The sequence below is a fragment of the Lichenostomus cassidix genome, chromosome 2 (assembly GCF_008360975.1).
Source record: "Lichenostomus cassidix isolate B80296 chromosome 2, HeHo_3.0, whole genome shotgun sequence".
NCBI lineage: Eukaryota > Metazoa > Chordata > Aves > Passeriformes > Meliphagidae > Lichenostomus > Lichenostomus cassidix.
This window is the reverse complement of record NC_139482.1, coordinates 15,982,829-16,001,060: the sequence shown is the minus strand read 5'-3', so window position 1 is coordinate 16,001,060 and position 18,232 is coordinate 15,982,829. Positions and strand designations below refer to the sequence as shown.

General features: G+C 38.7%; 1 protein-coding gene across 1 annotated transcript; it reads right to left on the bottom strand.

Annotated features, from left to right (window-relative positions):
• Positions 1–505: 505 nt before the first annotated feature.
• Positions 506–18,232, bottom strand: MASTL (microtubule associated serine/threonine kinase like). Its single transcript, XM_085050463.1, has 12 exons — positions 17,995–18,232; positions 17,150–17,287; positions 15,491–15,630; positions 14,664–14,752; positions 13,247–13,353; positions 12,798–12,933; positions 12,026–12,162; positions 9,615–10,850; positions 8,687–8,825; positions 5,304–5,417; positions 5,113–5,214; positions 506–3,666 (listed from the first exon to the last, which is right to left on the bottom strand). Exons 1-12 carry the CDS (start codon positions 18,181–18,183, stop codon positions 3,509–3,511), a joined length of 2,685 nt encoding a protein of 894 aa, XP_084906589.1. The 5' UTR covers positions 18,184–18,232; the 3' UTR covers positions 506–3,508.

Sequence of the window (18,232 nt, the reverse complement as noted above, 5' to 3'; positions counted from 1 at the left end):
AAAGGCAGACGTTTGCTCTGTATCAAACCAGATTGGCATCACTGCACCCCCCCAGAGCTGTTCAGCTGAGAGCACAGAAGCAGAGCCAGGTTCCGGTGTGTGCATGGTACACTTGTTCCATCCTCAGGGCTCTGTTCCTTCTGTTGCAGTGCTGTGGCAGCACAGCAAGTGCTGAGGATGTGGAGCCACAATGCTTTCTTGGCTCTTTCTAGTTATGCAGAGGAGGAAACTCCCACCCAGCAGGAGTTAAAGGCCAGATCAGGACTTTGCTCTCCTGCCCTTAAGTACATAAATGTAGTTTGTACTAAAGATTGCAGGCACAAGTTAGCAAGTTATGAACTAACTGAACGATAAACACACCTGTACTAAAAAGTATGAGGTATCTCCTTACTTAAAATCACTGTCTTCACTGAGGTAGCGGGAAGCAGTCAAGGTTTCTTTGAGTAAAAATCCAACTCCCACACTCCCAGCAGGGGAAAAAGTAACAGTTTAAAGAAAAACAATATGCTGAAGCAGCAGCACAACTGCATTCTTTTATTTTACATATTTACACAAAAGTAAAGTGAATTTTTGAAGAGTAAATTTTGAAGTGCAAAGTGAACTTTTGGAGAATGGAGAGGAACAGAATGCATTTTATTGCCAGAGTAACTATGAGTAAACCCAGCCAAGCTGAAACTGGAACCTCTGAGCTCGACAACACATGGGAGCATTCAGCACCTTGGTCCCCAAACACTGCCCCATGTGTCCATGAGCCCAACAGCACAGGACAGGTGGGAATAACTGTCCTAGACTTCTGCCTCTGTGTGAAAAAGTGCAACACTGGTCTCTACAGTGGTTTTTAGATGGATAGATCTGGGCTAATAGCAGATAAACTCTCTCCCCAAGATAACCTGGAAGCTACAGAGTTTATGTGTAGGTTTTCCACATAAAGTTTAGGCCTTCAGGGGGTACCATGTAACAGCTGGAGTATTCCACAGCTTCCAAGGATCAGAAACTTTTGCCAGCTTGCACAATTATTTGTAGATCATTACTAACGAGGACAAGCTTTAAATCTCTTTTAGCTACATTATCCTTTTTAAACTTTTACCTGTAGTATTCCAAGTCAAGCAACAAGTGAGGCAAAACCAACGGGATTAAGAGTTGGCAAGAAATTCCATACTGAATAACACTAGGATTCACTTTTTTACAAAAGATTAAAAAATCCCACCAACCCAAACACCCCAGCACAAAGAGACCCACATCACAAATCTCAACTATCAACATCTGACACCCAACTCCATGTTGGCTATAACCAGCATAAATGCAAGATCCTGAAGAGAACAGGGTATTGCATTCTCTTAAGGGCTAATTGTGCAAAATTTAAATTTTGGACAGCAATGTAGTGATAACTTTACATAAGACATTCAGATTTGTCAATTGGCCTATTTACTGTTCTACAGATTCTATGCTTTCATATTGCATTAATTAACTGGTAGAAACCCCACAATTTTCTTTTAGAATAAGGTTTTCATGGAAGATTACTTGGCCCTCATGGATGATTAAGGACTATTTCAAGGGGTTAGAAAAGATTCTACCACTGCAACAAGCTTCCACCACCTTGATGGGAATGTGCTGTATTGCCAAATGGGAACAGGTGTAACCATTTGTAGAGCACTGAAGCCAAAGAGCTGTTGTGTTCAGTTTATATTATTTCTTCAACATGTAATTGTAGTTAATTCTTGTAAAGCTTGCTTCCTTAAACCAGATTACTAGAAATGGAAGAATAAATTACATCAAATACCAGTAATTAAAGTACTCTCCTACCTCAGTCTATATATTCTAACTGTACACAGGAAAAACCTGTAAAGAACTTCTCATCACTTTCAGAAAATGTTGTTTATGAATACTGCTTCAGTAGTGCTTTCATTTGTTTGCACCTTTTCCATGTAACAATTTCACTGTGACTGAATAATGTAGAAGTTTTCCGAAACTGCAGTCCTTAGGAAAGGGAGTGAGATTCACTGTATGTTTTCCAATTTGCCAAGATTTTGTTTCACAAATTTGAGTTATCACACCTTGAGCTGAGATTGGTCATTCTGGGCTATTAAGAATCAGCTCTCTTTAGGTCTTTCTAGGAAGCTTCCTTTTTCTTCACTATTCCCATTCCTTTTCAGACAACATGAAGGGACAGCAAGAAGCCTAGCAGACACTGTTTGCTCAGAATTCCATCAATAAATCTTGTCTTCCAGGAAGCAGGGTAATGAAGGGACAACTCACTACTGCTACAAAAAGGGTCTGTTCATAAAACCAAAAGCCACTTGGCCAAAATCACTGGCAAAATGCTTGGCTTCTGGCATGTGGCCCTTAACTGGCAGCACCATCTAGCACAAATGATCTTTTTCTAACAAGTACAAACCGGAAAAATTAAAATCTTCTTTAAGTTACAGAGAGATACTTATGCAAGAAAAATACTACAAATTATTTAACAGAATTATCTGAAAATAAACCTCTAAAACCTAGCAGACACAAGTTTTGTATTGCATTTAAAGATAAATTTAAATATATTTCCCCCTACTTTAGATTTATAATACAGAATAAACACTTCTATCTTATATTCTAGTCAAAATCCAAGCTCTGGCTGTGACTTTACAGAACAGTCTGTTAATCTGCAATACATTATGGTCTTTAATATTTGGCAGCTTCAGTATGATACTACTTGTTAGAAAACAAAAAAAAAAACCCTGTCACTTGTCCTCTGACAAGAGTGAGCAGAAACACACTGGGCATTTTCTATATAAAATCAGTAGCTGCTAAAATACATGTTCAGTCCAGCTTCTTACAGTCCAAATGGTTACAAAGCAACAATTTGAGCAGAGCATTTGTTTAACAGACTTGCCCCAAGTATCCATTCCCTGCCCCATTTCTCTAAGAAAGGACAATAACCAGAGGAACTACTGCCAGTCTCTCATGCCACTTCTGGCTGAGTTAACCTGGAACACTATTGCATCTTCTCATCCCTTCTTGGGAATAAGATAAACAGAAGACAAGACATTCCAATGCTGCATTAAGACTTCAATTTTCCACCTTGAATAGAAATGACCATTTTTACACTGGTCAGAAAGGACTGCTCCCAACCCAGCCTGCCACCACATTGAACCAACAATAGGTAAGTTTTTAATTAAATACAATTAGGATTCATTTATATCCTTTCCCTATTATATTTAGCTGGGAAATAACGCCACACTTCCTAACTGCAATAATTTAAAAAGTCCCATACTGCCAAGAGTTATTAGCTCCAAGAAATGCAACACTCTTAGTAAGGTGCAGTGAGATAAAAAGTAGCACAAAGGCACTTGATGCCAGTTTCATACAGTAGTTTCACTTTAGAATAAAGGAGAGTATAATAAAAATAAGACTGGTAACTCGAAACACACTAAATTTAGCAAGGAAACTTAGTCAAGACCAAACTAGGGTTACAAGACAACCTGAAAGTGTGCAAAACGACAGAGAATGTTCATTTGTCTTGATGCTATAAGCTAAATCCAGACACAGTCAGGTGCTGAGCATTGTTTCTAGCATCAAAGTAAGAGGTATCAGTCTCATCATCCGGCTGAGGTATAAATGGCATAGTTTGATTCTGGAGATTATCCCAGTCCACCCCGTGAAAGAGGGGATGATGCTTCAGTTCTGAAACAGAAGTTCATGTAAGCATTACAAACATCCTTATGGCCAAGCCCCACAGTCACTTTGTTCCCTCATCTGTAACTCAGTGGATTTGCTCTATATTCCTCTTTAGAAGCTTATCAAAGTGAAAATTGCAATTGGGCTTTGAGTACCCCAACTTTAGCAGGATCAAACTGTTGGCATGACAAGTAGCTGCCACCCCCATCCACAGAACCTGTTCCACACAGTGCATAGAGCCAAAAGCAGCTTGAAAGCTGCTCTAAACCAGAAGTACTGAACTTAGAGAAGCAGAGCACTACAATGACATAACTGGGATTTCCCAGTACAAAAGGCTTCATGATATAGCAATAAAAGGGAGAGCACACATTTTGGGGAGGGGAGAGAAGATGATAGTGATGGAAACTCAGGTACAATGAGAAAAACTTAATGGTCGTCCTGAAAACTACTCATCCAACTGTACTTCAAAAGGGACTGTAAACTGGACAAAGAGACCAATTGTAAAATACAATTGAGATACAGTTGCAAGTCTTGACAAAAAATGAATTTCCAAGAAGCTCAGATAGGAAGAAACCATTAGGTTATCTAGTTTAAATAACTATCTTTGACAGGCAATGAGATTTCAATTGAAAATCCAGGAATAAAGATAGTAACTCATGTTTAACTAAAACACCTTCAAATTGCTTTTTGGGAAATATTAAAGCCACAGGATTTTCTGTTGACATAATCTTCATTAATAATCTTGTGCTAATTTAATTTGGCTTGATTTCAGCTTCTAGCATTTAGTCTCTTTATGAGTAAGCATTTCCATAGTAATTTCCTTCTCCAGTGATTTCTTGAGCAGTTCTCGTAAGTTTTTTTCCTCTATTTCCAAAACATCTCACTCATGTCATCAACTTTTTTTAAAATAAAAGTCACTGTTAACAATAGAAAATATTTAAGCCCTTCTACAAGGGGGAAAAAAGGTAGACTTTGTATAGTATATGTTGTCCAACTTTGTATTCTCCTATGCATTCAGCAAAGACAGGCTGATTGCTAAGAAAAAACTGCTCTCTGAATTAAATATTTGTTGTAGGAGGCTTCTCTCCCAAGCTATAATCTTTTAATCAAGGTTCCCACTGCCATTTAGGTTAAAAATCCCAAATATCCATTAGATAAGAGAGAACTTTGGTACATCAGATGTCAAACACTAAACATGCATAGCAGAACAGCAGTAAAGCAAAACAGAATTTCAATTAAAAAAAAAACCCAAAACAACCCACCCCTAGAATTACCTTCTATAAGAAGAAAAAGCCCCACAAGAAATACAGAAAATACCACAACTTTTTAAGCGTTGTGGTACTATACATGCATCCTGGTTAGGCATTGAAGTTTATTAGGTTAAGTTTCAGGAGGAGGAGATCACAACCTTGAAATTTGCAATTAGTTGCAAAGAACAATTTTAATACTAACCCTTCAGTCCAGCTCTCTTAGTAGTGTCAATTGTTAGAAGAATATCTATTGCATTTTGGGCATTATCGGAGAGCTTTTCTTCACCCTCAGGCCACGGAATATCTACAAAGAAAGATACAAATAGTTGGTAACTCAAACCATAAAACAAATGTTGGAAATACATACTTACCCTGATTACTGAAACAGATTACCTCTTTTCAAAATATTTTGGAAGACCTGTGTTGATGTTTCATCATTAAAAGGTGGAATTCCAGTTAGAAACTCAAACAAACAAACTCCAAGGGCCCACCAGTCTACAGCAGAACCTGGTAAAATAAATCCACATCATTACACTTACACAGATGACACCGGCAAAGACTTGAAGCTTAGCAGAAACTGAAGACTGTTTAAATTCTGCAAGTTTCCTGAAAATTATGAAGAGACAAAACAAGTTGAGTTTAATATTCATGCAGATTAAAAATATATTAAAAGGCTTTTTAAAGCCACTCTGCTCCTTAAATTTTTTTTAGGTAACACTGGGGTTTACTGACAGAATCAAGGGGGCTCTTAGTAGCAATCAATTCCCATCACAGAGAATTCAAGAGCTGACTTCTCCAAGAGATTGTTTTGTGATAAGAAGCAGATGCCTCATGACTGCTCTAGAGACTGGATGAATGCTCCACGGTGCCACCTGTACCTTTCTCTAGGTTCTTTAAAAAATCTCCAAAACTTCAAACTATTGAACGTAATTTTCATTTGTCTAAATTATTGTGACCATCATGAAGACAGCTTGCAGAAATGACCCAGCATGCATGAAGCTGGCATTACCTTCCATTACACTGAATTGATTGGGGCAATGTGTAGTTATCTATAGCCATCTCTGTTCTAATAAACTGTTTTGTTTTTCCACATTCCAGGGTTTTGTCTTTTTGCCAATCTCTCTTATTAATCTATATCAAAACAGGCAGGCAAAGCAATCCCAGACACCACTGCATGCATTCTAAGCTTTCTGCATCTTCAAGCCATGCCCACTCCACTGTAATAAAGAACAGATGCCACAATTGCTGTTTAAGAAAATAAAAAAATCTTTGAAAGATACTGAGTCTGATTGTTCCTGGCTTTTTTTGCATATTAAAAAACCTAAGACACCTCCAAGAAAATGAATGTTTTGAGCCATTTCACAAAGACTACTGTTAAGTTTAGAAATGATGAGAACCAAAGTGTTAAACCAGTAATCTAATATACTTTTAGCAACTTTTAACAGCAGTAAGAGTGCCCCACCAAGCTAAGCACATCAAAGCAGTGAGTTCACATCCACTGTTGTTAGAGTACTTGGATGTTCAGTAAAATACTCCCAGCTCCAGTCAAAGTCTAATAAGATCACAACTCTGAGCAATGTAATAACCAGGTTTCAGCAGCAATTAGTCCCACACAAAGTCTAACTAAAATTAGATTAACTCCTACCATAACCCTGCTAAACAGGACCCAAGGATGGCATGAAGTTGTGTCAGGGAAGGCTTAGGTCGGATATTAGGAAAAGCTTTTTCCCAGAGGGAGGTTGGGCACTGGAACAGCTCCCCAGGGAAGTGGTCACAGCACCAAAACTGACAAGGGTTCAAGAAGTTTTTGGACAATGCTCTCAGGCACATGGGGTGACTCTTGGGGCTGTCCTGTGCAGGGCCAGGAGCTGAACTAGATGATCATTGTGGGTCCCTTCTAACTTGGGATATTTTGTGATTCCACGATTTAAAGCAAGAATCAATAATACCAGGTCTTGAGCATCTGACCTTCTTCACCCACAGACACAATAAATCAGACTGACTGCATAAAGTGAAAGGCAGCAATGAGAAAAAGCATCTCTGGCTTCACCTCCTGTCACACAAAGTAAGAATGCTGACTTTCCTTCTGAAGTATATGCTTACATGCGTGATTTCTGATAGCTTACACTGATACTGATATTTCCTGACCCTGTGAGCATCACATATTCTTCCGTGGAGGCACATTGGATATGTCTTTCTATATAGAAACATTGTTCACTCAAACAATGTTCTTGGAAATTGTGATCTCGTTATACTTTGACTGTTCAGTTATGCTGAACACTTCAGTTCTGCACTGAATATAGAAAACTCACCAGAGATCAGAGCCCCTGCATATGAAAAGACAATGAAGTAAAAAGATTACAATTATTGCCAGAAAACCCGTAACAAATACGAACATCGAATATCAAGTATGGCTCTCTAAGGACATAGGAATGCAGACTTTTTCCTAAGGTACTATTCCACAATAAAGAAAGATGGCAATGTTAAATAGAAGTCAGAAATAAAAACAAAGTAGTTTTGTAGCAATTAATTTTTAAAAAGCTACATTTACAAGCATCTCGACATGCGAAATATTTAGAGAGGGAAAATTTGGAGTTCCAAAGCCAGAAAACACTGGTTTCAATGAAAGTAATGGGAGATTTGTAACTTCCTGACACAAGCCCCAGACTCTGCAAGTTTTCACTGAAGTCCTGAAAACCTAGTAACCACAGAGGAATCACCTTGTGACCAAGTTTCACATTGTCTAATTAGCAGTGATAACACTTCCAAAACATTATCCAGTTTTAACTGCCAGATAACCAGGAATCTTAAATGGAAGCACGGTTAACATTTTCAGTTTTTACAGTTACACTGTTAAATCTGTTCATGGGGTTTTAGTTAATTTATATTAGCAGAATTTTGTTGTTCCACAGGATATTAATCACTATCTCTCAATTAAGGTCTGTCTCTCATATAATTTTCCCAAGACTAGTAGCTCTAAAAAACAGTAGTATACTTTTGAGATGGAAATAACATGCAATTATACATCAACAACTGTATTAGATACATTGCCTTTAATTTTTGTTAATAGTTCTTGCAAGTTAGCAGGAAACTATTTCAGAAGTTTTGTTAATCTCAATGGACCTCAGAATCTGAGACAAAGAAATTTATGCCCTTCAAAGTTGTGCTATTTTAGTAGAGTATTTTGAAAATAAACAACCAACCAAATGCAAAAACCAAACCAACCTCAGAAAATGTGATGGCTACTATTATGTCCTTATAGAGAAGATCCTGTCAGACATTTGAAGTGTTTCATGAGGTCACAACTCAATAACTGATTTTAATGCAACTTCATAAACTTGTCTGGCTTCATGTAACGCTTTAATACCAATAAACACAGAAGACATTCTAAAGATAATTGGAGGCTTAATTCTTTCACTCTAAAATTTCACTGAGTTCCCCCTTTCCCATCCCTAAGAATCTTTAAGGACACCCAGGATGACAGTGTTGTTACTCCTATGGCACACACAAAGTCTCAGGCTGTCAAAGCAGCTTCCAATGCCAACTGGCAGCAAGCAAGACTGTGATGGACAGTCAAAACCTCTGGTTATGTGAAACCAGTAAATGAATGGAAGGAGCAGCTGAAGCAAACACAGCCATCCATGTTGGTAAAAGTTTAGCACTAGCTGTTTTTGAAGAATTCCCTATCTTCTTGCTCAAAGTGTTTACAGTTCTAGACATTCAGAAATGTAAAGATGTCACCTTTCAAGTCCTGACAGATAGCTGGTTTGTCTTACCATGAGGCTGTGTCAAAAGCAGCTCAGGTGCCAGGTAGTCTGGGGTCCCCAGGATGCGTTCACCTTCTGCGGGGGCAGCTCCTCTTCTAACACTCTTTGGAGTCCTGTACGGTGTGCCAGCATCCCCCCGATGAGGGGTCTTAAAAGATGGGACAAAGATTTCAGATGTCAAACAAAACCAGCTCAGAAACTCCTACCTTCAGGTTTAGTCATGGATGGAAAAATCAATACTTAAGTTTAAGTCAAGAAGAAGTCACAAAACATCCCCTAAAAAGTATGTGTGAAATGTGCTTCCACTGCTTTATCTCAACAGTCTCGAACCATGAAGTTAAGATGCCTACTCTTCAAGAAACTTTTCTTTAAGTTCTTCCTCCAGTGTCACATCCACAGCAGCTATCACTGTTTACATCTATCTTTGTAATAGGCTTGTCACTGCCACTTGACAGTATACATTTCACATTACTTTCACAAGGATAAAAGAAAAAAGAAAGGAGCAGGCACAACAGCAGTTACCAGCAACTGAACAGCACTTACATTGGGAAGGGTGCAGGATAAAAAATGATGAAAACTGATCAAAGACTTTTCATTACAAAAGGAAACCTATAACTGGTCACAGAAAATACAACACTGCACTAGAAGCAGAATGAGAAAAAATAGCACAGGCTTTTTGTAATCAGTTCACTGTAACAGCAAAGATTTCTCAGAGATGGACAAAGGCAAGCCAGTAAACAAAGCTACAGCTAAACTCTTACAGAAATTATTATTTTGACCACACAGTCAAGTGCAGCAAGTGAAACCCTGTCAGCAAAAGTCATTTTGAGAGACTATCTCAAACTACTCAAGTTTTCCCCTAAATTTACCACTGAGATAATTTCAGGTCCCTAATGTCCAATGCATGCACAAAGCTTCTACCTGTCTCCTTACCTACCTGGTAGCCCTGATATAGTCTTCCTTTCTGTAATGGAGTGATAGCTGTTGGGTATGAGCCACTGCAAGCAGGTGAAAGATCCATTATATCTAAAGAAGTCATGCTACATGGGTCAGATACATTGGATATATTGATTGGACTATTATAGCTTCGAAAAATAACAGCATTTTTTTTTAAGAGATTCAGTGCTTCCATCATTTTTTCTGAAGGAGAAGATACTGTGTCAAGGCAAGTTTCTTCCACGTGTTTCTGGTCATTAGCCTTTTTCTGATGCAATGGCTTGCAGTCCTGATCTGTATGTGCTTCCTCTCCATTTTGTGAGGCATCTCTGGACTCTGGTGATGTTATTGCCACGCCTTCAGGTTTTGGTTCCTCAAAGGAGAGGTCTTTAACACTTTTGTCCAAATCTAAAAGCTGCTTTTCTAGATGGCTTTCTGTAACAGACATTTCAGGAAGTAAGTCAGAATCTGCACTAAAGACTCCTAAAGGTTTTTCATCATCAATGGCTAAAAAACTTGAGTTCATGTACTCATTTTCATCATCCTTTCCACAGTCTGAGTCCAGATCACGCATCAGATTTTTGGCTAAAGTTGGAGTAAGAGATCTTTCTACTGTTTGCTGGTTACTAATAAAACTCTTAACTTCTTCCTTCCCTTTGCAGGTGTCACATAGGCATCCATCTTTACTAAGCATTAAGGATTGAATTTCTGTTGTCAAACCTGTCCCTTTGTTTGCTGGAAATTCTGAGATCGGACAGCCACGTTTATATTCTGCATTGCTTTTTTTAACATAGTTAAGTTCCTGACAAGGACTAGTGTCAACTGATTCAAAGCTTCTTTTTACACCTGGCTTTTCAAACATTTCTTGCTCTTTGACAGGCTCATTCTGCCTTGAAGGTGACTGTTGCAGACTGGAAGTTTCTGCTATTTCATTAGCCATATCTCTTTTATTTACAAAGACTTTTTCTTTCCAAATCTTATTTTCAGAAATACACTTTCTTACTGTGCCTTTCGTATTCAGAGTGCTCACAGGAGTATCTGCTATGTCCAAACGTTCACTTCCCAACTTCTGCCTACTGCCAGAATCATTGCTGACAATGGGAGAAATGGCAGACTCCAGTTCTTTTTTCTGTGAAACTTCAGTGCCTTTGCTATTTGGCAACTCAGCATTCGAAAGGAGAGCTGACCCGCTGTTACTGGTTTTGCATGTTGTAGAACGAGGTTCATTTTCACTTTGCTGCAAATGAGCACATTAAGTTTTGAGTATCAAGAAAAACAGGATTACAGCACTATAGAAATTAGTAATTTGAAATATTTTACTTCCAACTCCAAAATGACATGCAGATTTGCAAGCATTATTCATTCTTTCTAACTAGTACTAGTGACAAATTATACTTAAAAATAAAAAAAAAATCAAAACCAAATTAAGGATAACTTGATAATTTGACTTCTTTTAAGAACATAAAATAAGGTTGCTAGAATACAATAAAAAATGCCATATATTTAAATGCCTAAGGATGAAAAAACAGACCAATTGAAGCTGTATTTGTGATTTTATGTTAAGAAGTCAAGCTACAGAAGTTTGCAGTTTCCAAAAAAGCCCTAAGCAAAGAACCCCATCATATTACCCTGCAGTCTACTGCACTTCAGAGATGACAAAAGGAAAATCTGATCTTACTAATGTTTTGATAACAAAATACTGCAACCAAGGCCTTAAGGAACAGATATAGAATTATAAATTGTTTTACATGTAAGTTTTTCAGTATGATCTAAATAAGAATGATGGCAAGAAACTATATAGCACAACAGCATTTTGTTTTAGGTATGTATTTGTACAGAATGTCCTTAACAGTTTAAAACAGGATACCAAATATTTGTGTCAGCTATAATTATTGGTGTTACATTAATTGATATAAAACCCTTCAGTATGAAAAACCCTACCCTCTTTCAGTTTAACAGCTAGTAGAATTTTGAAGTGTATTTTGTTTATTATTTTCCTGAATTCTGTCTTTTAAAGAAATTCTTTTGTCTGCAACGCTGAGCAAATAAAGCTAAAAGGATAAGGCCAACTTCCAAATAGCTACTGCTCCCAGCATTGCCCACCTTGTGCAGGATAGGGCTAAACCAGTGATGGTCAGTGAAGCCTTCTCTTTCACTCCTTTGCTGCAGGCTAAATAGTATTTGTTTTTCTTATTATATTGCACAGGACTAATATTTGTTTGAAGAAAAAGGTTGTATTAGTTTGATCCAAAATCCTACTCAACACAAATTACAATCTCTGCTCCTTCTACTGTAGCAAAGTTTCTTAACACTTGAAATAACCAAAGCAAGTAAGCAGAAGAGATTTGCAACACTGCATACACAAGTACAAATTAATTTTAATTTACAGTGGGAAAATGAAACAGTCCTGACCTCTACATCTTTCTCCCACTTGGGGCTGCTGCAGCTTTCTGATTCCACACTGGACAGGTATGTGTGAGACTGGCTACTGACACTGGAGGAACCAAATCTTTTTCTTGACTGAAGTAGAGTAGGAGTTAAACTTCTTGCTGGCAACACAGGTGTTAATTGAGAATTATCAAGATCTTGAGAGAAAAAAATTCAAACATTGACACAAACAGACAACACATACTGACTGACTTCACACTATGTTAAGCTTTCATATCAAAGGAAGCTATGTAAATTTGTGTGTGACAACAATTTCTCTTGTCATCTTTTCTTGTCTGCATAGCCAATTCACACGTTTTTGGAATTAGGGACTTGCCAAAAATGTAAAAGCAGTACAAACATTGGCAGTATAGTTGCCTTCTCTCATTTCAGTTTAGAAATGAGAAAGCAGCAAGATAAGACAATTTAAATGAAAACACACATGGCTACATTAAACCATTTTCAGTGGAAGTATGTCAAGAACTGACACTGTTTCTGTAAAATCTGAAAGGGTGATTTTGAGTTCAGTGGCTGTGATTTGAAAACAAACAAATAAACAAACAAACCCACTTTTAAAAGAGGACATAAGTAGTGTAGGTGAAAATAGGTCAGATGTAAAGCTCTGGAGGAATGGTGGACAGCAAGACACCAATAGAATCCCACCTTTTATGAAGTGCGTCCAAACTACTCACATAAAATTGAAAAACCACAACCTCACAGCCAGAGTATTCCTCAGCACAAGGCTTGGTTTACTCACGTGTTTTGAATAATTTAGTTGAAAGAGGAGTATTTTCCTTTTGGGCCATAGGTACAGGAGAAACCACTCCATGCAGACTGTCAGATGATTGACTTGAATTGTGCCCTGGTACTTTCATTCCAACAGGAGGAGTGTACTAACAAGCAGAAAGAAGCATAATTAAAAGTTAATGGAGTCTGAACAAATTCTCAATCCAGGATTGAGAGTGTAACTTCACCCATTCTTTATGATGTTTGCTTTGGAGCTTGGCCATGCCCATTTATAAGTCAGCAATTCAAAACACAATCCAAGGTAATCACTTCAGAACTTCAAAGCACTCAAAACACATAAGTCATTCTACCAACTGGCAGAAGAGATGCAAGAATAGCCTTAACATGCCAATTACTGAATTTAAGATAGTAAATAGACGGAAAGGATGAAGTACTTCAAAGACAGTGAAAACTACTTACAAAGCCCAGAGAACTGATAAGAGACAACAGTTGTCCTGGAGTTCGTGAGTAGTCCTGTTTTGGCTTTGCCATTGATGGGGTAGTAAGGATATCTATCATATTTATCTCTACAGTGAAAAAAAATGGAAAACAAATAGGTAAGATCTTCATTTTGATATTAAGCAAAGGCAAAGTTGCAGACATTTAGTTAAGTTTCATGATGAGGAAGAAAAAGTTTAGTTACCTACTCAACAAATATACAAATGAAGCTACCAAATCCAATTGAAGACTTATCTGTACACTCTTACTCAACACAAACTGTTTCTTTCCCAACATCCATAAATTTATACATACAGATACTGTAAAACTCCAATTTCTTTTCCAACATACTATGCTAAAAGCACTTCATTTTCCCATTTCTATCAGCCTTGTCTTTTAGGCAGCCATTCCAGCTTATGGTTTGTAGACTAGGATACTAAATTTGACTCCAAACCCGGCATATCTCCAAAAGATATCTCAAAAAAGCTACAGAAGAATTTTCCATAGGTGAAAATTCAACCTTAGATACCTTCTTTTTTGCTCAGTAGCAGTAAGTATGTTTAAAGCTTCCATACATTCAAGTAGACACAACAATCTGTCCCATTAGAACATCAGTTAAAGCAGTACATCACAGAAAACACAGAACACTAAGAATTTTCCTTTATATTGTTAAAGACATGAATCAAACTCCATAGACAACTCTGAAATTCTACATTCCTTTAACTATATCAAAAGGATGTACCCTACAGCAGCTGTCTCAAAAAACTTAAAACTGGTGCTGCAGGATAAATTTGGATGATCTGGCTAAGGAGATACAAGCCAGTTCAGAAATTGGCTATTCACCCTGTGCCAGACAGTCATGACTATTCAGCTATATTTTCTGCTACTTGAAAAGAGAATGTTCACATGCCAAAGCACTGATGTAATCTTCTGTTATGGACTTAGTACCTCCCGCTATCTCTCAATTTATTGACTGGAATGTCCCAGTAATTTACTGGAAATTAATATATACAAGGACAGAGACATGAGAAGGACAGAAGCAGTCAGAACAACAGGAACAAGCCTGAATTATTAATTCACCCACTGAAATCTCCCAGCAGGCTTCAGAAAACTTTGAAATCCACATCCCTCAAAAGAGAGGACTCTAGGTATTTCATACCTCCTTGTCCCAAAGAATAAATATTTTACCTTCTGAAGTGCAACGTAAAGAGCAGACCCCTTATTAGCACATAGCTAATCAGTGCTAATCCCTCACCTATTAGAAATCAGGCATTATTGCAATACTTGCACTCATTTAATTGAAAGGTGCCCTCTACAGGGATGCAAAGCATTCAAGAATACAGAAATGTGATGCAAAAATACATTTGAATACAGCCAAAAGGATAGAAACAACTATTACCTCTGTTCAGAGTAACTTTGGAAAGCCCAAAGTCTGTCAACTTTATATGTCCCTGGTTAGAAATGAGCATATTGTCTGGCTTCAAATCCCTGAAAATATAAATATAGTTGAAGTCAGCAGAGAGACCAATGAGCAACGCTAAGAAAGTTAAGTGACCAGAAACAATTAACACAAAACACTGGTTAGAGCTGGTTTACAGTAACATCTCTTAGCCAGCAGAAGATTCCAGTTTGAGGAACACACCAAAACAATTAAATGTATTTAGAATCAAATATGGCACAAACACCTCAGGCTTTGTAAAAACCAGCATGCATGTCAAGAGTTGCACATTTTGTGTTTCAGCAGGCTCCTTCACAAATAGCACCATCATCACATTTACTCATGTGCAGCTCCTACAGATGACAAGCAAACCTCTAGAGAAAGTTTTCATGTGTGTTCTCTGTAGCACTGCTGAATGCAAAAAGAACTCCCACTGCAGGGAAGCATTAAGGTAGTCAGCGTCCTTTTGTCCTACAGGTACATGTGTGCAGTCCCCAGAAGGTTCCTGAACTAACACAGCTGCTAATACACCACAGGACTGGGAAAAAGCTGGCAGGGGAAAGCAGTGTGGTTTTGTGTGCTCAGCACACACAGACAGATTTGACTTTAGGCATTGTTTCACGACACTGCTGCAGTGCACATGTGCCAAAAAGAGCTTCCAGGAGCTCTAGCAAATGAGGTACCTGTGGTAGCTGCCACAATGAAATGGTGATTGGTTATGTGTTAGAGTGAAAAAATTAAAAACCCAAACTACCAAATACTTATTTGTTAAAAAAAAAAAAATTCACCTGTGGATTATTCCATGCCTATGGAGATAGTCAAGAGCCAATGCTGCTTCAGAAATATACTTAACAGCCATTTCTTCATCGAAATATCCATAAATATGGAGAAGGGATTTGACATCTCCACCAATAAGGTACTCCATCACCTGTCATTCAAACATTTTAAATTTAAAATACATTTCAAAAGTGCAAGTAAAATACAAAGTAACTTTCATCCCTAGAAAAATATTATTTCAAGGAGCAGAAGCAAATAGAAGTACCTTGGTGCAAACCTCATCTCCCACACGATACTTTTCACTTGGATAAAATAATTAAAGTTTCAAGTAACAGCGGACACAGCACATATTTTTTTCTATAGATCATTTGCTTTTTTTATTTGCCTAGATTACTTTTAGAAGCTAATTAAAAAGCTGGCTACAGCTTTACAGAGCTTACTACAGACAATTTTCTACATTATATAATTATTATATATTTCTATATTAAATATTATCTATTTTAATGTATATTTTCTATTTATATCCATATATTAATTTATATTTAATATTGTCTATTTCCATATTACAGGAAATTAAATGCAAAGCATTCCTTTGAAACTCGAGGCCTGAAGCCAAAGACCACCTGTTCTATACAAATCAAAGTATGTCAATACTTTATCTTGCAATCATTTACACACAGTATTAAATTCAGACCTGAGCTTTGTGAAATAAGTACAAATTGTCAAAAATGCATACAGTGAGAGCTACTGTGCATTTAAGACACATGAAAAAGAGTGTCTAAAAAGAATACACATACCCAATAAACCATTATGCAGACATATTACCATAGCCCATGTCACATTCAAAATAAAATAAAATTCAGCAGGGCTTCTGAAACTCACTCTTTGATGCCAAGAATGCATTTACGCGCTTTTGGTTAGGAAATCTCACCAGTACTTACATTCCAGTATACAAAATTCTTCCATATATACACACACACATTCAGACATGATTCGAGCACTTCCTTCACAACTCCTTCACCCTGAAGTCCTCTACTCCATGCAGCAGTTGAGAGATGCCAGAAAAAGAAGCCTTCATTTACACTCAAAACGTATTGTAGGAGTGCATAGCAACTCATCTCAGAATTTCATCAAGCTGTTCCCTGTGTGTGTTTACAGCAATCCACACAAATTGTGCCAGACCCTTTGCAGACAGTCTGAATCCCTAGGTGGAGGCAGTATATAAATCCACAGACAAGTCCTGGTGTGCTCCACAGTGCTCCACATGGACCAGCATTCAGTTCTGCCACTCAGTTATTCTCTTCTCATGCAGACCAACAACCATAACAAAATTTGAGCACAGGCAGTAAGTAAAATAGATTTCCTTTAAGTGAGCCACAGAGTATCTTAACTTGGATTCTGCTTGAACAGAGTGGTTTCTTGCTTTCCCTAAGATTTCTACATATTTCTAAGACAGAGTAGCTATTAGAAAAGCTTCTCCTGTAACAAAGGGGAACATGGGTGGAAAGATCCCAAAGACATCAGAGGAAGAGAAATATTTTACTTATTCAACATTCTGAGAAAGAAGTAAAAGTGACTAAGGAGTACCCATTACAGAAACGTTTTCAGATATCACTACACACTCAATTTTCAAGACTACTATAAAACACAACAGCCATTTTTTTACTCACTAAATAGACGTTGTTTGCTGACTGAAGTGAGTAGTATAAGTGCACAATGAAAGGACTTTTACTGAGAGCCAATGCATCCCTCTCTGCCTGCACCTGGTGGACCATGTTTTTGTTGATCATGTCTGCTTTTTTCATCACCTGAAAAACAAAACAGAGACGACAAATGCTTTAACTTCAAAATGCTCATAATAAAATCATGTAAACAGACATAGAGCTCTGCAGAGCAACGCCTATTTTGCATTATTATTTATACATTTCCTATTCTTTGTGTACTATGCACTTTTTAATAACCCTTTTAATCGTAAAGTCAGGTTCTCACAAATAACTGGTGAAGTTCTTAGTAATGACAAGCCTAGATTGCAGGTTTGTAGTCGTGCAACAACATTGAAAAAGCAACAGGTTTTTGTTGGTATAGGATTTTTTTATATACGTACTCAGCAAGAACGTTTTTTATAATTAGTTCTCGTCTAGCATCTCCGAGGCGGTGCTTTCGCCCCCAGGCAGGCGCAGCAGCTGAGGAGGCTGTTATGGCAACTGTGACAAGCGAGAAGCCAGCAGCGCTCAGGCGCCTGGCAAGGCTTTAGTCGTTATTTCCCCTCATCCAAAGTACTCATAAAAGCAGCTGTCGTTACCGGAGGTCCCCTGACTAACCCTCCGGGGCTTTAGCGAGGGCAGGGCGGGACACGGCCGTGAGGACAGCACACCCCGGGGCACCGGCTGTGCCCGAGGAGCGGCCGGCCCCGAGATGGGGCTCATGCCGGGGCCGCGCCTCGCTGTCCCCTCGGGACGCCCCTTTCCCGCACGGGGGGCGGAGGCGGCAGCGCCGCGGCCCGGAGACCCCTCACCTTCACGGCATAGAGCCGGCCCGCCTTGCGGCCCAGGTACACCTTCCCGAAGGCGCCGCGGCTGATCGGCTTCACGATGGTGAACTCCTCGATGGAAGGGGGCCGGGGGACCTCGATACGCCTCGGGCCGGCGTCTGCGGCGGCGCTGGCGGCATCGCCCCGCTCCCGGCCGGGCCGCTCCGGTGCCATAGCTCACCCGGCCCAGCCCCAGCCCCGGCCCCGGCCCCAGCCCCGGCCC

Coding starts and splice junctions, on each gene's coding strand:
- MASTL (XM_085050463.1), bottom strand. CDS start 18,183: ATGGCACCGGAGCGGCCCGGCCGGGAGCGGGGCGATGCCGCCAGCGCC. Junction 15,631..17,149: donor CAGCAAACAACGTCTATTTA/GTGAGTAAAAAA, acceptor TTTGAATGACAG/GTGATGGAGTACCTTATTGG. Junction 5,418..8,686: donor GCTTTTGACACAGCCTCATG/GTAAGACAAACC, acceptor TTATTTTACCAG/GTTCTGCTGTAGACTGGTGG.